General features: G+C 41.0%; 1 protein-coding gene across 1 annotated transcript; it reads left to right on the top strand.

Annotated features, from left to right (window-relative positions):
* Positions 1 to 4,624: 4,624 nt before the first annotated feature.
* Positions 4,625 to 20,439, top strand: LOC308134842 (neuronal acetylcholine receptor subunit alpha-3-like; the record flags this gene model as incomplete). The annotated part of the gene is made up of 7 exons (XM_080502672.1): positions 4,625 to 4,682; positions 14,794 to 14,933; positions 15,022 to 15,066; positions 15,145 to 15,254; positions 16,159 to 16,366; positions 17,076 to 18,137; positions 20,314 to 20,439. 7 exons carry the CDS (start codon positions 4,625 to 4,627, stop codon positions 20,437 to 20,439), a joined length of 1,749 nt encoding a protein of 582 aa, XP_080358798.1.
* Positions 20,440 to 21,274: the final 835 nt, after the last annotated feature.

The raw sequence follows: 21,274 nt of genomic DNA, 5'->3' as shown, positions 1-21,274 counted from the left end.
CAGAAGGGGGCTGCAAAGACCATTAATGAAATGTTCCTCGCACATTTCATACTGATTAATAAACACTTGAAGCTATGATGAGCACATAATTTGTGGTGACAAAAAAGTGGCACAAATATATGTGCTGATTTTTTTTTTCCATCTCAGGACAAACACAAGAGGACCTGATGATGAGCAATCTTTGTGTAGTCTTGTTTGACCCCTCGAGCTGCTGCTGCACGTACCGCTGTTGGTCAACCAAGACGTGGGACAGAGAAATTTTAATATACAATCAAAGAAATTATAAGGAGATTTTGACACAACACTGTCGTTCTTCATTTCTGTGTGATGGAGTGCAGGAGAGTGAGGGAGAGACTGTTCATGGAGGGGGGGGGGGGGTGGGTGACATGACACACTGGCAGTTTAATTAGCAGCAAAATGCTTTAATCAGATAACTGTGATTTGAGCAGTGAAGAGACTTTAATTAGTTGCTGGTGGCTGAAACTGGCCACAATATGACCAAGCAGACTTCGCATACTGGACATTGGAAGAATAGGCAATAAGGAGGAAACTCTGTGGCGTTGATGGGAGGAGAAGAGGGAGTGTGATCAGTGGTGAAGGGGATGTGGAGGAAAGGCTGGAGGGCTGCGAGAGGTCACAGAGTGTAGCATGACTGGCAGATCAGGACGAGCAGTGGGAGGGACGGGGACGATGAGAGCTTTTAAAGACGGGTTGCTGAGAGAGGTTGGCGATGGTGGGATTTGACGAAGCATGAGGAAGATGGGGATCATGGGAGGGAGCATAAACTTTTTAAATCAGGTTTAGTGGTGAAGAGAGAAGACGGAAAGACTGAGATTACATCTCTGCCATATCTCTGTGATTAAAATTTAATATCATGGTGATTCTTTGTGTTGGTGGTGAAGAAGATTTTCATTATAGTGTGGGCGCTGGAAATAGTCTTTATAATTAAGTGTATGAAAAGGTTCACACTTTATTCTCACTCCGTATCACAGTTCATTATTAATGTTCCATGTTTAGCTGACCTTCTTCAGGAGCACAAAAGACTTGTAACAGCTGGGACATTTTTCCACTAATCACAGTGAAAAAATGTTTTATCCTGGAGGGAAAATTGATTTATTGAAGTTCTGAGGAGACCAAAACTATCAGGATTAGTTAAGAATTGAATTCTGGTGGCGAATCTGAATGCTGTACAGCTATTGCCAAATGTATTTTATATTAAAGCCTTACTTTAGTTGAGTTGCTCTAAACTGTGCTGAAGTCACAATAAACAGAAATTATGAGGCCAGAAAGAGTCTATTTAGAGACTAAACAAAGTTATATCAGCCTTCACTATTTCAATTATATCTAAACTTTGATTTGACATCAAGAATATTAATTACTAATAAAATTATACTAAAAACAGTGGTTATTGCCATTGTCTCACAGTATTCCTGGTTTGACTCTGGGCTTATAGGTCTTTCCTTGTGAAGTCTGCATGTTTTCCTTGCCTGTGATTAGGCTTTTACCACATTTTGTCTGAAAACACACGTTTGATGATTAACATTGTCTGCATACACGAGTGTAAGCGACTCCATGGAGTGTGCCCTGCCTTCACCCATCTACTTTCTGGGCTCCTTTGCCCTGCGACCTTGCCTGGATAAAACAGAGCAGAAGACTGATTTGTGGATAAATGGTTAGATGATCTTAGGGTTAAAAGCAGTCACCTGTAATCCAAGAGGTTAACGTGTCACCACAGACACAACTTGATCTATAATAGAGGTCGAGGATCACAGTCGCTGTAACGAAACACTTCAGGTTGTTTATATGTGGACACCCATCAGTGCAAATGAGATGTAATGAAATGAGACAGTGACCAGTCGACGGGAGAAAGAAGAACTAACAACACACTTAATTAGGCATGAGAGGATTAAAGACACTTGTGCTTTCTTCTCTTGTGTCCCTCGACTAACAGAACCCACCTGTCTAGCGTCGTCTTCCCAGGAGTTACTCTTTTTAACAGTAATCTATTTGACTTGTCATTGTAAAAAAAAGTGAAACACATTATATCAGGTTGTTTTCATTAATTCATAACAATACTAGATACGTCGGTGTTTGACGAGCCAAAGCAGAGTAAAATTAAAAAATAAATAGAGCCCTGGCTAAAGAGATGCAGGAAGGTGGCTAATAAAAAGCAGGAGACACATTCAGCCGAGGAGAAGGAAAACGTGTGCGAGGTTGATGTGTATGAGCCAGGACAGTCCTGTCCGACTCACACTGTAACTTCGCATGCCCTGTTCCTTTTTGCTGAATGCAAATTCCTTTTCTCTTTGTTTACCTTCACTTTGTCCCTTCTTTCTGTTCATCAGGCATTTCTCTGGTGTTACTTGCCTGCAGTCGGTGGCCCCACAATCCTTTAATAAGTGTAATAACAGTTTGATCACAGACGCCCCCCGAATAAACAAACAAACAAACAAAAGCACAACCCAATTACAAAGAAACAACAAAAGAGAGTGAATGAAAGACAATAATAAAGATATCCTGTGTGTTTCCAGTCTTGGAGACTCGTCCTCAGCTTAGCATATTGCTAATTCAAAAAAATACATTTCGGCAAGTAGATTCACTGGCTTCTCTTCTCTTCTCTTCTCTTCTCTTCTCTTCTCTTCTCTTCTCTATTTCATGATCGGCTGATCTGAGTGTTTGTACGTCTTTAATACTATCGACTACGCCCTTTATACATTTCTCTCTCCCATCATCCCCTCCTTCTCTTGGTGCTGATGTTCTGTATCTTTAACTGATGAGTACAAGGCAATGAAAATCACTTACTTCTTCAGCAGTTGAACTCCAAACTACCAACAACACCACAATTTGCTTCACTCTGACCAAAAACGGTTGAGTTTACAGTAAAACAGAAGAGAAGTTTCAGCCTCTTATTTCCTCAATTGTCAGCTTCTGTCATGCATTTTAACTGTGGACACATTTCTGGAAAACGAATTGTTTCACTCTCGGTTTGAACTGATGTGTGAAAGAAAACCAGACAATTATTCATTGAAAGAAATGATTTTCTTGAATATAAGGTTACCCAACATGAAGGCCCGAGGGGAAGGGAAAAAAAAAGAAGGTTTAAAAACTGTAGTTGTCTCTCACACTCACAATAAATGCGTAATGCTAAAGCATGTGCATGTAGCTTGTATTTCAGCACAAATGTATAAACAACTCCTCTTCAGTAACAGCTGACATATAGGTGGATAAATGGACCTGATACAAAAACCTTTTATGCTTTTGAATCCCAAAGCATGACTCGAGCAAGTGCATGCTTTCCAGACACGCCTGCACATATGAAGGCAGTATCATAAAATATTAAAAGACAAATAAACTAAAAGCTTTTTTTTTTTCTTCCATCCGGTTATTGGTTGCTTCATAAAACAGCACACGGTCCACTTAACGAAAGATGAGTTTGAGAAACTTAAACAGCCAAGGCGAATTGGAGCTGTATGTTATTGAGCACAGTCCAAAGAGGGGAAGTTGTGAGATTTCCCAGTGAAACCACAACAATGTGCTGATCAAAAACTGCAGATTCAAAGTGGTGTAATCTGAGTGTTTTACTCCATGTAAATTATATGAAAAAATATATCCGCAATAATTTCAGTGTAATTCCATACAACGCTGCTGGAGCATTAATGGCTTTCTAGTTGAGTTGAAATTGGACAGACTGTGCTGCCTTATAGTCTCTCTATTATGGAGCTGCTAATGCTTTAAGCTGCCTGAGCATTGTTATGCATACAAAATCAATTAAGTGACTAAATAGGTCATTTACAGCAGAGTACTGGGAAAAATTAGTTAGTGTGTGTGACACAGAGATAGATAGATTGGCTCCGCTGCTCTGTGTCCAATCCCAAGTACACTAATGCATCGCAGGGCAAACACAACCACACAGTAACATTCACACTCCATTAGAATTTTACAGTAAATTCGCAGAGGCATGTGGTTTTTGGACCACACAAAACACCATCGTGCTCAGACTTCAAGCAGCAATGTTGTTGCCCTGTGGCAGGAGTACAAACCACTCCACCATCCAGTTTGTGGGAAAAATTGAGGAAGACTTTTTAGAAAATGCAAACATTTGGAGAGATTTTTTTTTTTTGTATTTGGACAATAATTTACAAGAACACTTGCAGGGCAATGTATGACTTGCCCTGATGTGGATTTTTTTTTTTTGCAATGGGACTGTCAGAGCCTGAATAAACCTTGAGCAATATTTTAAGAACCAACTTCTCACCTGTGACTCACTATGAGTCAGGTCGCTAGGATTGACCCTTGGGTGTGTGGGTGTGTGTGTGAGAGAGAGAAAGAGAAGAGAGAGAGAGAGAGAGAGAGAGAGAGAGAGAGAGAGAGAGAGAGAGAGAGAGAGAGAGAGAGAGAGAGAGAGAGAGAGAGAGAGAGAGAGAGAGAGAGAGAGAGGCGGGACGCGCAGAAGTTGTCCATGTCGGCTGTGAGAGCGCGCCGCTGCTCCAACCTCTCCACCCCGGTGAGCGCGAATGGGAAATGATGTTCGACTAATCTTGAACGCTTCTACATACAGCGATTTCGTTGTTCGGCATCAGCTTTAACCCGCTTAAAGAAATCGTCGCCGTGCGCCGATGAATCGATGAGTTTCACCGGGAAATTAACAGGCGTCCTCCTGCTGGCGCTCCTCGCAGCGCAAGGTAAGACGCGTTGCTCTGTGCGTCGATGCACCACTTGAAACTGAAAAAAAATAAATAAATAAAAAAGTACCACTTTACCCGTTATTTTAGGTGTACTGTCAGAACATTTTATTCGAATTGCTTGTCACTTCAGATATGGGCATCTTGATCTCACCACTTCACCTCACTTCCACTCCTTTGCGCGCTTCGGCGTGAAGACAAGCGGCTTGTTCATGTTCAATAGGAAAAACACCCCCCATCCCTAAAAAAATACAACAACAAAATAAACAAAGCAAAAAAAAACAAACAAAAAACAACAATACAGGATTTCCTCCGAAGAGAGCAAAACTTGAACCGAGTTGCGTTTCTACGCTGAAGGGCAGTCTGTGATGACAAATAGAAGGGATGACATTTGGTAAAATATTGCAGCTTGTTGTGAGTGTTGAGGAGCGCACCTCCTGCTACAGCAGCACAGCAAGAGCCCAGCTTCACTTTCAATGTGAAAATACTAAGTTATGCACAGTTTTGAACCCGTTATTAACATTATCAATTAGGAGTAGTCCTGAGCTAATAACAAACCCCACCTATGTGTTAAAATATACCACCTTGTGTGTTTTCCAAAGTTCAATCAGTGAGGATGGGGGAAGGAATCCAGCTGGGATTCAATAATTCAGACATGATGTTTCAATATGTAATCTGTGGTTAGTCTTTGCCAAGAAATGATGCTGTGGGTTGTGACATGTGGCATTATAGCTGATGCTTTGGGCCCTGGCGCCACTGTGGAGCAGCCATCCATGAAGAAAATGAGCCAACATACGAATGACATACATTCCTATACCACGACTGTGTATTCTGTCTGCACTGGATTCTCCGGATGTGTAGGCGCTGGGTCCACAAGGGGCCAGAGGTCAGGGTTAGCTTCAGTGAATCCCATTATAGCCTCAGAGCTGCAGGTACAGGGTGTCTTGCTTCGGGGCATAACAACAAACAGATGCTTGCCAGTGTAATTAAAGCCATGTTTGCTATCTGTGGGTAATCTGTGCAGAAGAGGAAGAGGTTTTTTTCTGTACTTACACACAGCTTGATAAAACTGGCAGGTAGTCTCAGTTACATCTTGGTTATTTCTCTAATGTGTAACGTCACACCCTCATATACGTCTTTATTTTTGATTCTCTGTGCTTCAGTGAAGTTTCCAGAGTCTCCCGAGCTTCAAAAACAGCAGATTGTGAAGAGGGGGGCCTCAAATGGCTCCCTGGAGACCTGTGGCAAAACAAAGAGCAGATAAGCGCTTTAAAGTAAACTTTGTGCCATGTTCCCATGAAACTTGGCTCTTATTTTAATCCTGAATTTGAACTTCTTCACTCCCACAAACGCAGACAGAACTTTCTTCAGAGCGTGCTGCCACCGGTGGGAGTTCACAGCATATGTGGGAGAGTTAATAATCCCCTTTAAAGTGGTAATATACTTTTTGGCAGTGTCCTTGTTCTGAATATTTGGTGCTATTTCTATATCTTTATGCCTGCCACACAGGTGTGCTTCTGCATCTTTTATATGTGGATGTTTAGGTTGATAAAGTTTCTAGACTCCACTTTAACAACATTGAACATTACTGACCGATGCAGTTTACTCACCTGGGGCTTCAGACGACCCTAAATTGGTTGAAGCAGCAAAGAAGCTGGATTGATGAATGACAAACTGTGAAACCGATACCAAGCATTAATGTTGATTATATCACATAAATAAAATCCAAGGCGTATTACCAACATAAGAAGATTGTTCTCACCCTTTGTAGTCCAAACAAACAAGAGGTCTACTTCAAATTTCAGCTTTTGGAACAGATTATAGGTGGCTGGTTGTAAAAACTATTTATCAAAATAGTGTCATTCTTTGTGAGAAGCTTCACATATTATTTAGTGAAGAGTCCATAGCTAACATGGCTGCCCTGCTGGATAGCACCAGGTGAACTTCTATAAAGTTGTGCAGTTGGAATTACTTACCAAGTTACTGGTGCAGCATTGTGTTACTGCAATGAAGACCTTTTCCTCACAGCAGCAGACCGCTTAACTTGCACACAGTGTACCGATATAGCTTTTACATGGCGATTGCCTGTTTGTTGAGCAATTTTCATAAACAGAAATGTGGAACATATTGTTCCAGTTTTAAGTTAAGAATAGCTTTGACTATTTCACCTGCCAACTTTCACTTAGCAGAAAAACATGTAACTTAATCAAATGCAAACGTGAGAAAGCTTACAGGAGCTCTATTAAATATACTGTATGTCATTATAAGCGATCTACTCCTTGATTTGTTGAGCACAAATACATGTTATTTCTCCTTTTCATCCTAATTAAACACACATTATTAAAACATTTTCTTGAGTTCTTGGTTCAGTCATAAATTGTAATAATGAGCAAATAATTCACTTACAACCATGCATATGTGTCTTATCCATTACTTTTCCCTTATAGCACACAGGTGGTCTTAGAGTCCTACCCCTACCCCACACCCCACTCCAGAACCACCACTCACTTTCTAACGCAAGAAAGACAATGCTTCCACACATCCTGCAACCTGAATACTTGGAGGAGTGGAAGTATTTTTGTGCGATGTAGAATGTGGGATGAAGGCCTTTAATTCTCTCTTTCTATGCGTCTTTCTGTCATTCCCTTCAGCTGGAGAGATTTGCTACACCCAGCTGCTTTGCCGCTTTGCCCTTGAACCGAGTGCATTTCTAAAGAACACAGTGCCTTGAAAGGATGACAGAGTCAATGCTCTCACAGCAGAGCAGATTCTGCTCAAGAGAGAGAAAATCCACGCTGTGCGCTCGCTAGTTAGAGGCGGTTAATGCAGCTCTTGGAGCAAAAAAAAAAAAAAAAAAAAAAAAAAAGGAGAGAGAAAACGAGAGGATTTTGCCCTCACCTTTCCCCCCACCCCCCACTCCATCCTCCATCCCTCCCTCTCCGTGTTTCGCCAATCCCTCACTGACTGTGTGGGCTTTTATGTAATTTTGAACCGGGGCTGTGTATGCAGATAAGTGCATGAACACACACACACACACACACACACACACACACACACACACACACACACACACACACACACACACACACACACACACACACACACACACACACACACACACACACACACACACACACACACACACACACACACACACACACCCTATGGAGGTCTGATTAGTGGGCCTGCAGAAGGTATTGTTTCCAACCATCCCGGATCGAGTGATTTGCTCCTATAAAAGATGAGCTGCTGATCCTGCATTTCACAGGATTTCATAGAATATTTTGGTCAAAAATAGAATCTGGTTGGAGTAGCTTCGAGGTGGGAAATTAGGTTGGGTTTTTTTTTTTGGACAGGATGTGGTTGTTAGTTGGAGCCATGAAATTTGAAATGAAGTCGCATTCTGTTGAATGAAGTTCAGTTCACAGCAGCATATTTTAAGGCTGGACTGGCTCCTGGTTAGAGACTGAGTGATAAGGATGAATGAAACTGGAAGCAGTTGCTTCAGCAAAACTAGCTGAGCAAGATGTCCGTCCAGCCATGCCTGCATTATACTGATGTGATGTTGCCGATGTGGCAGGCTTGACCCGCTATCTCTCTTTCGTGTGCGATTAAATACGTTATGATGCGTTGCTGGGTGCGACGAGGAGTGGAGAAAATGAAGGCTGCTAATTGAAAAAAAACACATTAAAATGTGAATGACTTGACTTGATGAAAGCGGTTTGTCAAGAATAAACATTTTTTCTACTTTGACTGCAAAACACGTGGTTTGTGTTAATCCTATGTTACGTTCATGCACTTGAGTAGAGTCGCCTGATGCGTCGCAGCGTCATCCAGCAGATTTGCTTCCTTGCTCGACTTAAATGTTGATATGAGCTTCGCTTGGATCTACAGAGCAGCTCTGGTTTCCCTCCCAGAAGCAATATAGTTGCATTAAAGTCTGACAGGCAATTTGTGCGTGTGTGTGTGTGTGTGTGTGTGTGTGTGTGTGTGTGTGTGTGGCGGTGTGTGTGTGTGTGTGTGTGTGTGTGTGTGTGTGTGTGTGTGTGTGTGTGTGTGTGTGTGTGTGTGTGTGTGTGTGTGTGTGTGTGTGTGTGTGTGTGTGTGTGTGTGGCTTAAGAACTGTGTGGTGGCTTGAGGATCCTCTTAACGCGATTGTCATGTGATTATTGCAACCAAACTCTGGCTCGTTCCCTCACACATGCTGTGAAAGTACCAGCCCTTCTTCCAACCCTTATGGATTGGCTTAAACCAGCAAGGCCCCCCCCAAACACATACACACTCACACAAATCCTCCTCCAGACAGCCCTGCTGCCTGATTCCTTGGGGACATCCTGGTCTTCTGTGCTGGCAATGAACTGAGTCACACTTCATGATGGAGGGCTGGAAGGTGAGAAATAGAAAGCTGGAGGGAGATGAGGTTGTCCTCAGATGGAAGAAAGACTTTCTTTTTTTTCCCTGAAGTTGTTTCCTTAAAACCATTTAGTGTTGTCTACTGACTTGAATTACAAGCAGTTTTGGTCTGTGATGATGACAGAACACGATTCAGGCCACAACGATGTGGAGCCTGGTGGAATTGGTCTTTTGTGTAATCCATCTCCTTTGTAGTTGTTCATTGCATCTGGAGCCTTGGACAGAGCTATACGCTTTACAACTTTAAATTTCAACCGTTTAAGCTACAAAGGTTTTCATTTGGAACTTTGAATTGTTTTTTGGTTTTTTTCAAAAGTCATGATGCTCTTTTGGGTATCTGCTGGTTTCTCATAATTTTTTTTTTTTACTTTCATAACAAGTTTTCACACTAACTTGCAGACTTCACTGATGGCGTGTCAAAAATATGCTGGACTTTTCCAAAGTTTCAGAAGTTGTACCTTTAACCGAGCCCATCTTGTTTTTATTAGATTCTACAGTCTTTTCTTTTTTCCGATGTATGTGGCAAATTTAACTTCATTACTGTTTCTTTCCATTTATTCTGTGTATTTTGAGAATTTATTTGATTGGGAATAGAGAGATGTCTCCAATAACCAGAACATCATCTGAAAGCTTGTTTTTATGTTATCAGCATCCAGAGGGAAGAAAATCAACATCATCAGTGTGGTAATTTTATACCCAGGACATGCTGACATGTCTCAGATGTTACTGTGACAGAAGATGCATAAGCAATACCATAGATCTTTTAAGGAGGAATTATGCTCTATTTTTAGCTGTTGAGATTTAACGCTTTGAATCAGACTATTTTTAGCAGTTTATATGTAAAAACTACTTAAAATGTCTCATAACGTATGCATGGAATAAAGCTTCTAAACGCCCACATCTACTCTGATGAAAGCATGGAGGCAATGAGCTATTGAATTTCATGCATCAATGAAAAAAAAAAAAAATCATCTGCTGTTCAGAGTGAGTCAAATCAAAGGTGAACGGACACACTGTACATAAATAGGAACATGTGCGTACAAAGGCGGAGACACATAGCGGCATATATGCACGGTGAACCCTCATAAATGAGCACACTCATAGGCTAAAGCGCCATATGCTTAAAGGGATAGTCACAGCAAATTCAGTAATCACTGTGGTTCCTCTTGTGCGTCACTCAGCATGTCACACTCAGGCCATCCAAAACCCTGGAGAGCACAGACACGCTATCTAGCTTTTCTGTGCTTGTTCTTGCTGTCACTTTCCCCCCTCCTATCTCGACGCACTCTCACTCACTGTCAGTGTGTGTCTTTGTGTGCGAGTGTGTATTTTTGGAGGGTAATTAGTTCTTCCAGAGTGTCCACCATTGGCTCCCAGGCTCATCCTGTTAAGCACATGCCTGATCAAAGAGTCTCCCACAGGCCACAGGCTTTCTCTGCAGCTTTCAGGTCCTGTAGCCACAAGCGACAAAAGCAGGCTCACAGTTTTGGCTTGCTAATTCCAAATCAATGTGGCTTTTTAAGGGTGAAATGCATGACCGCTTGACTTGGCTTCGTGGGTACAAAGCCTCGTCACTTGGATCCGACACAGGAAAGAGGGGAGAAGGATGGAGAGCACTTGTCTGGTAAAATTAAACATGTCCGCCAAGCCGATTTCATGTGATTCTGATGATCAGAGACAAATGCTGCGGTGTCTACGGTGGTTACCAACTTATTAGTTTTGTAGACACATACGAGTCGATGATGACGCCGAAAGCAGTTTTTGGTTATTCAATTGGGCCTTATTGCATCACCAACATTATTTATGCATGTTGCGTCTCAACATCTTAACATGCTTATTTTAAATGAGAATATTAAACCAGGAAAACATTGGCATGACGTACTGTCACTGAGGCACATCCGAAGGATTTCATTCAGCTCCAAAGTGGTGCCATGAAAAACACACTACTTGGGTGAGTTGATAGAATGACTGTAATGTAAAAAGTAGAAATACAGTAATCAAAGGTTAAGAAATGAAAAAGTAATAAATAGCACAATACAAATTTTGAGGTTGAAAAATACAAAACTTGTTATTGTGATCCTGGCCTTTGTAAGAGAGACATGTCCATTTGTGGAAGAGAGGTTTAGATCATCCTCAACCATTTAATGTTTTTTTAAACCTTGGCTGTTCACAGGCACACGTCTACAAATTAAATCCCCACATTAAACACCAAGGAGGGTGTTGGGCAGCTAAGAGTATGATCAGCCATGAGTTGAAAGTGCAAAGGTTATAATTAACTTTTAAATTCGGCTTACTTAAGATCTTCTGTAAGAACAAACAGGAGGATTTAGAGGGGAGACTGGCAGCACTTTCGCTGTTGGCAGACGAAGAAGAAAAAAAAGAGCTTTTTTTTGTCATGAGGAACAAAAGGTTCAATTAATTGCCTGATTATAATTGCCCTGGTTTTCCCTTGCCCAATTAGAGGCTTAAGCAAGTTTCTGACAGGGAAGCAATTCAGGGAGCGGTGGCCAGGTTTTAAGGCAGGTACCAAGAGCTGAAATTACCCGAGCGTCTCCTGAGGAAGGCCTTTTCATTAAGCTTTAGGGCTCAACTCGCCTCTGCAAATGACCTGAGAAAACTTTATGAGAGTTTCAACTTCTTACTCGCTGATATGTTTTAGTTCTTTTATTGAATGAGAACAATGCTTTTCTTTGTATTATATCCGCTGCAGTAAAATATATTTGCGTTTAAACATTTAAAAAAAAAACCTAATCAAAGTGATTAACCTGATCGGGATGTTGTGTTTGACTGAAAACAAAGCAGCTGAGAATAATCAAGGGACAAAACATAATGGAGGAATATAATAGGGTTTAATTTTTGTTCATCTTATGGATTATGATTATGACTCGTTGATTCTCTGATGCACACAGCTGTATGTCCTCCATCTCGCTTTGGATTTGATTCAACCATTTTAAAGCATCTCTTTTTGCTGCAGCATGTTGTTCATGTGGCACTAAATGTTGTGGAGTCTAATGTAGACATTGTTTTTAGGTGCCCCAGATGTTGTGATTACATAAGTGTTGTTGTTTTTTTAGTAATTGAAATTTTTGCTCAGTAAGCCGAGTCTCCCCATGAGCGGTGTTGGAAGCCAAGCTCAAAATAATATCATTGTGAAATAATTAAAAGACTTACAAAGTGTGTCTGCTTTATTCTTATCAGGCACTGACATGTTTAGGCAGGTTCCATTATTACACACCGTCCAAATATCTACAATTCAGTCATGACAGCAAGGGATTTTTTTCTTTTTCCCCCCACGACAGGACAGGTAGAATAGCTTTTATGAACCTGAAGAAATGATGTAGTCTCCCAAAATGAGACTTACGACCAGCCCTGAGCTGCAATGTCTGACAGATCCTCATTAAATGTGTTCCCCATGGCAATAAGCTGAGCAGCGGCTTTATGACTTTTACTGTATGGACAGTGAATATGAAATGTTTGTTTCAGCATGTAACTTATTTTGAAGAAGTGCTTTATGTTATCACTCATCTCTCTGTCTCTCTTTTTTGTTGTTGAAAACATTCAGTTATTCTGAATTATCATTTATCCATCCATAACTCTATGAATCCATTTTTGGAGTTTGGGTTTATAAAATGGTTCAGTTGGTGGAGCAGTATGATCTCCAATCTCAATATCCAATCTGTAATATCCAATCCACTGAGCCCCTCAACTCTTTTGGCAAGCAGCTTGTATAGCATATCCTTTGTCATTGGTGTAAATGTGTGTACATGTTTCTATAAATGGATGTTTAATGACATTATTTGATAGTTGTTGTTTTTTTTTTAATTAAAATCACTATCAGCCTTTACCCCCACATGCTCACAGTGTACATGCTGGTACAATTGGTTTTACTTTTTTGTTTTTTTGTCATTTTACGTTATCATGTTTAGTTTTCTTTTAAAAGGGTTTCTATTTCACGTATCATATTTTCTTTTAATTGCCCTTAGTTCCATTTTTCTCTTGATTTTTTTGTTTTTGTTTATATGCCCTTATTTTGTTATAACTGAATAATTTCTTTTCTGAAGCACTTGGAATTGTGCCAACCTGCATGAACATATAAGTGAGTTTGATTGTTGTATTGATTAGATTTTTTATAACATAAGCAACATCATCATTTCAGCTGCAAAGTATGAATCAACAGTCTTAACTCAAACTGGGATGATCTTTTCATGCCATTTCTGAGACACAAAACACTAAGAATTAAATGACAATTGCACCCGGACAGGTTTGTTGGGATAAATGTCACATGAAACTCCTTTATCAAAATATTTCTTTCATTGCTCACTTTGAACAAAAAGATTAAATAAAGTAATGAAGGGTAAAAAAAATCTCTGTGAGGTTTTGAACCAGGTTTCTATACTCTTTCTTCTTCTTCTTTTTTTTTTTTTTTTACTGATTCAGAGATAACGTGTCCCATTAAAGAACCATATTTTATTTAGTTGTTGCCAAGAAAATAAACCTTCCCAGCGAACATGGCTATTTCTGTGTATATGGGCTGTGCCCTTTTTGCCCTTTTGGCCAAACACTTTCACCTTCATCTCTGAAATGGTTCACTCTGCTCCCTAAGTGCAGGTTTAATGGATCTGTACTGCGTCCTATAATGTGTGTGTCACTTCTTGATTTGAAAGCCGGGGCGGAAGACTCCAGCTGCTGCTTTTTTTCCAAGCGTACATTTGGTGTTTTTTGCACGTGAACAAAATTAGTCAAGTGGTTCAAAATTCAAGGTCAATGACTTGGTCAAACTCTCTAAGAGAAAGTCGGACGAGAGAATGAAGAATAGGAACATTGGGGTGAAAGGAAGAGATAAAAATAGAGATTGTCTGCATTTTAGGAGTGAGATTTAAGGTATGAAGCTCACTGGAGTGACTCAAACTGTATTTCTGTGTGCCGGTGGCGTGAGTGTGTGCTGTCCCAAGCGAGGGAGCATTTTCTGCTTGGACAGGCGTGGACTATGCCACCACAAGCACCAGAGGTACTAGTGGCAGTTTTCCACAGTGTAACCTCCCCAAACAGTACAAATGTAATGCCACCACAAGTGAAACTAAAACCCTGAATGTAGGTGTCATGTCTGAAGTATAATGGATATGAATGCATTTTGTTTTGTGATCTTAAAGTAAATTAACCAACAGAAATAAAATTGGCAACCTCTCTGTGTCAAAATTTGATGAAATTGCACAAAACTATCTGCATAACCAGACACCTCTTGAACCAAGTCTAGCACATACAGTATGTGGGTGTGTGTGTGTGTTGCCGAGTGTCTGAATATAAAGAGACAGTTTGAGCAGTGATGAAATGGTAAATATTCTGAGGAATGAGAATTCAACGTGACGTTTTCTGCCCGTCATTCTTCATGTCAGTGCTTCTTATTTTCTCACTTGCCGTTCAACTTAATCCCTGATGTGATCGTAACATTAATCTCTGAGTTCTCCTCATATTTATTTTTGGAGACGTTAATGTTAAACCCTTTCGAGTGACTGACCTTTAGATAATATTGGAGTCAAGTTCAATTTACAAGCAGCTACGGTCCCAGAGGACTCCACAAAGCTTGAATCTGAAGACAGATTATACAATATACAAGTGCTTGCTTCAATGTAAATATTTATTACAGTTTGTCATCGTCATTCCTCATGCTCTTCTTCATCTTCCTCCCCTGATCGATCAGGTTGTTTCTCATCCAAAGCTGAGGACAGACTCTTTCGAAGGTTGTTCAGAAGGTACAACCAGTTCATCCGTCCAGTCGAGAATGTGTCCGATCCGGTTACTGTGGAGTTTGAGGTCTCGATATCTCAGCTCGTTAAAGTGGTAAGAGTCGGTATAACAACCAAGAATCGTTTTGTCATCATTAAATCTCATTCATGACCCGACTGATGTGGACGGTTTGATCTTTCAGGATGAGGTGAATCAAATTATGGAAACCAACCTGTGGCTGCGACACGTGAGTTCAAGCTGTTTTGTACTTTTTGCTCATGGTAATTGTGTCTGATCATCATCTCCACATCTCTACGTTCTATAGGTGTGGAATGACTACAAGCTGAAATGGTTGCCCGTTGAGTATGACGGGATCGAGTTCATCCGAGTTCCATCCAATAAGATTTGGAGACCTGACATCGTCTTGTACAACAAGTATGCTTTAAGTCTCTTTATTCTGCTTTATCTTCTGCTATGCTGTGAGACACAACAGTTTTAGGATTGTGTTGTAATCTTTACAATTTGATTGCTATGGATGTCCAGTAGCTCATATGTTATTATGGTAATTTGGGGTTTCCCTCGTCTTTGAACTGCTCATGTTTTCCTGTGTTTTGCCTTTCCGTGTATTTTCCTCTTTTGTACTTGTGTCCATTGTCTCACCTGATAGCTCACCTTGATTTTTTAAACTTTAACACTCAAAAAGCCTTGAGTGTGGCAATACTCTGCAAGAAGAGAGAAATCGATTCCTTCTCTGACAGAATTAACTTGTGTGGTTGATCAGAAATTTGGAGTGGGCGTGGTTAATTTTGGAAAGTGAACTGATATTCACACTTTTGCTTCTTGCAGAAGTTCTGCACTTGAGTTTTCCGTGAAGTATGAAATGTCCTGGCCAGAACCGACTTTGTTCTTGCCACCTGGAGAAAACTAACAAATGTCTCTGTTTTTGCAGAGTATGTACAGACTTCCGTCTGTCTTTGTTGATGCTTCTTCTGCTGTTTGGCTTGTCAAATATCATGGCATTTTATGTTTAACTCACATTATCACGAGGTTTTTTAAAATGATCATGAGTGACTGAGTCATTTACCGCCTCCTCACTGATAAACATTAACATATCTATTTCAATCTCTTCAGATCTAAATATATTCACAGAGTCGTATTATGCTCGTTTGTCAATGGAGACATTTTGCATCACAAACAAACATCTACATGTAGATGAACAGCATTTGTCGTTAACATAAAACACATTAGCGTCTTAGATGATGAGTTTCATTCATGAGATGTAATTTGTCTGACCTTTGGTTTAAAGTTCTTTAAATCCCTTCAAAATGCTTTCCCACAGTGCCGTCGGGGATTTTCTCGTGGAAGACAAGACCAAGGCTCTGCTGAAGTTTGATGGCACAATCACTTGGGTCCCTCCAGCTATTTTCAAGTCCTCCTGTCCCATGGACATTACCTATTTCCCCTTCGACTACCAGAACTGCTCCATGAAGTTCGGTTCCTGGACTTATGACAAAGCTAAGATCGACCTGGTACTCATTGGCTCAAAGGTGAGACAGACTGAGTCACAAAAAAGAAATTCCCAGGCTGTCAAACAAATAAAATCTACCTGTATGATGATTATTAGTGCTAGAAATGTAGTGCTTGAAAAGTTTGTATAATATTTATGTTGCAGCTCCATCAAAGCAGGGAGTGTTTATTGCAATTCTGTACATATCGACCATAACTTATGTAAGTGATGAAAATCTTTCCATTTGTATATTCTAGCAAAGAAAAATCAAGTTTCGATAGTTTGTTTAACCAATCAACTCTTTCATTACACATTTGTAATGAAAGACAAGAGTTATACACACAGTGATTTGGCGGCGGGCTGCCACAGTGCAGCACTCTGGGCTACAGTGTTGATCAGTCAGCTGTGGGATTCGAACCTGTAAACCTGAGATCCTATGTCCACTTCTCGAAACTCAAGGCCACTACTGCGCCTGGATTTTCATATTTTCTACAGATAAACTTGAAGAATAAAAACAGTGTTTTATCCTTCAACACTTACAGGGAAAGACAATCAGGTGATCACTCCAGGACCAGTCTTCAAGGACATTTACAGGACTGATTAACACTTGATCATTACATTTTTATTTCAACTTTAATGAGCTGAGACAGTATAGGAGCAGTTTTTATCTTTGTCCGCAATCTGTCCTGTGAAAAGTTGGTTTAATTTCTTTTCTTGAAAATAGCTTTTCATATTTCTAATTTCACTAGGTGAACCTGAAGGACTTCTGGGAAAGTGGGGAGTGGGAGATCATCGATGCGCCGGGTTATAAACACGACATCAAGTATAACTGCTGTGAAGAGATCTACCCCGATATCACCTACTCCTTCTATATCCGCCGCCTGCCTCTCTTCTACACAATCAACCTCATCATCCCTTGCCTTCTCATTTCCTTCCTCACCGTGCTGGTCTTCTACCTCCCGTCTGACTGCGGGGAGAAGGTCACCCTGTGCATCTCGGTCCTCCTCTCCCTCACTGTGTTCCTGCTGGTCATCACCGAGACCATACCCTCTACATCGCTGGTCATCCCTCTGATCGGCGAGTACCTCCTCTTCACCATGATTTTTGTCACGCTCAGCATCGTCATCACTGTCTTTGTGCTCAACGTCCACTATCGCACCCCAATGACTCACACGATGCCCGAGTGGGTGCGAGCTGTGTTCCTCGGGGTGCTGCCCAGGGTGATGCTGATGAGGCGGCCGATCGACCAGGGCTGCTCCTCACCTGCCAGCATCACGGGAGGAACAGGAGGAGGAGGGAGCAGTGGAGCAAACAAAAAGAGAAAGAACAGTATAGGAAGTGGCTCAGGAAGTGTAAGTGTGGGAGGGATAACAGGAGGCGTACCCTGTCCACAGCTGGATAGCGGCACAGGAGGAGGAGGAAGCTCCTCAGCTGGCGGCTCCATGAACTGCGTGGAGTATGGCGACATTAATCGTGACTTGAACCGTGATTGTAACCGAGATATGAACCGAGATACGAACAGGGACTTAAACAGGAGGTGCCCCTATAGAGGCAAGGAGGTACCTACTCCTGTTCCCCCTCCGATGGTGCCGCCACCGCCACCTCCACCTCCACCTCCACCGCCGCCACCCGGACCTCAGAGCCAGGGGCCCCAGGAGTCGGACCCACCCAAGGTACCGAGGCCCCTGAATGCCTCGTCGCCGGTCAACGCTGTCGTCGCCTTTTCTGTGGTGTCACCAGAAATCAAGCAAGCCATTGAGAGCGTGAAGTACATCGCGGAGAACATGAGGACACGCAACAAAGCCAAAGAGGTACATAAGCCTGCGTGCAGTAGGGGTATGAGTGTGTATATTCCTGAAAGTGATAACTCAAGTGTGATCACTGCGCACTTTTCAAATGTGCAGTCACTTGATTTTTATCTTGGGATTCATCTTGGGAGTACCGGTGTTGCATCTTCCCAGCAGACCTGACGTTTCTGCCTGAGGGTCAAGTAACACTGTAAAATGGTGATTTGATATCACACAGGAAGCATTATTTGCTTTTAGATGAAATGAAAGTGCGCTTGCAACAATTGCTGTTTCTCACTATTTACCAAAGAAAGTGTTTGTTTGAAACACTATTAATTTGAAGAGAACGGCTCCTAATTTATATGCTTTAGTGTCTTCTATTATACGATGAGAGGGGATGCGATGGGGAAATCCATTTATCATGGCAGCTCCACATTGAACAAAGATAAGAAAGAATACAAATTAAAGAATAATAGATAGAATAGGAAAAAAATCCCACTGTAGCTTCAGAAAGAATTTTGCACAAAATCCATAGTGCTTCAAGACTCACTTTAACGAACCCTGTTTAGCACTTTAGCACTACAAGTTAAAAAATACAATAATGTGAAATATGGGGTTAGAAACAAGTGATCTCAGCAGATCTTTGTTTTCTATTCCCTGCCAGACGATTGTATTTGTAGTACCGTAGTCACACCCTTCACAACATCCTGAATCTCTTAAACCAATAAGCCAGTGGCTGTGTAACTCTATACCAGGATGTGAACGATTGAACTGTAGAAGGTTCGCTGTACAAGTTTTAAAAGCAATGCTCAATCGTTATAGTACACAATAACCATAACAGTGTGTCTCATGCTGTCTAACCCCATCACATCTCTTTTTCCAATTAATGTAGTTGCGTCATGTAAGCGGCTGTGCGCGGCTGCATACATGATGCACAGCTGTGAAGTGCTACCACAAAAGGATTACATGAATGAGTCACAGAACACTGGCAAGCTTTTATTGTTTGTTTTTTTTTAAATTATAACTATATATCTGTCAGTCAGTTGATTAGTTGGCATTACAAATAGATATGTGATGATGCATGTAGGGAATTACATCAAATCAAAACAATAGCAAACAGCAGAAGTGTAGAAAGGAACAAATAAAAAATGCTTTGGTTGGACATAAAAGCCTTCATAGATAGTCGAAGCAGGTGCAGCCAGATTTACTAATGTGCACCTTGACTGTTTGCACCTCAAGGGAGAAGAGACATTCACACAAAATGAAAGCAAGCAGCCCCTCCATGGCCAAGACAAAATCCTTTTGGCCATCAAAGAGGCTCTTCCAAACCTACCGGATGCTTGTCCTCAAGCCTCAATCATAATGTGGTCCAAAAACAAAGTCTTAATCCTTCAACAACAACAACAACAAAAAAACCTTAAGAAATATCCACTCTTTCAGGGGCCAACGATTCTTTCTCTTTTTTTTTCCATCTGGCTGGTATGAACAGGTTTTGCCACTGCAGCATGCACAGCACATAAATAATCACCCAACAAAGCCACACTGCATGTGTTTTATCTCCACATAGTAGGTGAAATTCTACCTAGCTTAGTAAAAAGCATAGAAGCCATTTTTACGGGGCTATAAAGGGAGTGCAAAGCTGGTTGTTTGTCACAGATGGGAGGGCTTTATGTACGCCTCTCTCACACGCTGGATGGTCCTGATATGTTTGTGCTTCAGCTCCCTCTTTTCTTAGCAAGGCTCGGATCTTTCTTTGAGGCATGCTGAATAGCTGTGTTGCTTCTCCTTGAACATACAATAGTATTGTGGTAACTGCAGCCATGATCTTATTGTTTGTACCTGGCTGACCATATTGGGGCTAAATACAGAGATGTGCAAATGCTGTAGGTACTACAAAACAATGTGAAGATGCTTAGAAGAAAAAAAAGGCTAAAAGCTGCTTATCAGTTAACTTTTTAAAAAGTTGAATGAGCATATACGTACATTCATTCATAAATACATTTTGTGCATCTGCTATAAACACTGGGAAGGTTTCTAGTATTGAATGAACAGGAAAGAAAACCATGACAAATAGATATTTATGGTCAATTCAAGATTTGACTTCTGGTCTGATCGGACGGTCTATTGATGGTTCTACCGTACGAACAATGGAAATATCTTATTGAATGTTGTGTTAATGCTTCTCCTTTCCGCTGCACAGGTGGAGGATGATTGGAAGTATGTCGCCATGGTCATCGACAGGATCTTCCTATGGGTTTTTGTGACGGTGTGTGTGCTGGGAACTCTGGGACTCTTCCTTCAGCCACTCATCAGCTTTTTTACATGAGAAAAAACTTGTCTTTGTCGTCAGTCTTTCACTCGTTCTCTCCGTCTCCCTTTGTGTGCTTCAGCCAGTCTCCGTACCCTCACTTGAATTACTTTAGGCATTATCCGATTGCAGAGTATCTTTGTCCTCCTTTTCTGGTCTTTGTCTTTCCACGATTAGTCTCTTGCTCTTTTCGGTGACTTCATCATCAACTTTCACTTCTTTCCCTCAGCTGTCTGCTTCTTCAGATGACTTTTCCTTGTGTTCCTCATTTTCTCTCGTGTTTCACACCATCATTGTGCAACGTTGTTCTCTGGTCTGCTTCGCTCCATTGTGAGCTGTTTTTAGTTCATCTGTTCTCCATTGTTAGTTTCCTCCTCTCCTGTGCCATGCTATAACCTGTTCACAGCTTCTTTTTTTTTTTTTTTTGGACATGTTCTTTCTACTAGTGCATTGTGTTTTACAGAACCATGCAGTCACTACCATCATATGGCCACGTAACACTGTTTAAAATTACCAGGAAGTTATTTTTATTCACTCTCATTCAAATTAATGTATAAATGTGAATCACTGAACAAATAGCTGTACATTATCACTATATCATTGTTAGCCAGTATGTGCAATAAAGACAGAACCGCTGTATAAATATTAAAAGTTATCAGCTGTTATTTTATATTTTGTGACAAATGCAAAGATCCTAACTTTTCTTGCTGTAATCACCTCAGATTCCTGGATCTTTCCCTGTACATACTTTTGTAAAATATAAATAAGTCATGCATGGCTTCTGAGAAGGATGTTTACTGGTCCTTACATGCTTAATAATGATGTGTACCTTTAAGTGTTATCATGCACCACA

Source organism: Blennius ocellaris (genome assembly GCF_963422515.1).
Source record: "Blennius ocellaris genome assembly, chromosome: 9".
Lineage (NCBI taxonomy): Eukaryota > Metazoa > Chordata > Actinopteri > Blenniiformes > Blenniidae > Blennius > Blennius ocellaris.
This window is presented reverse-complemented; position numbering and strand designations above follow the sequence as displayed.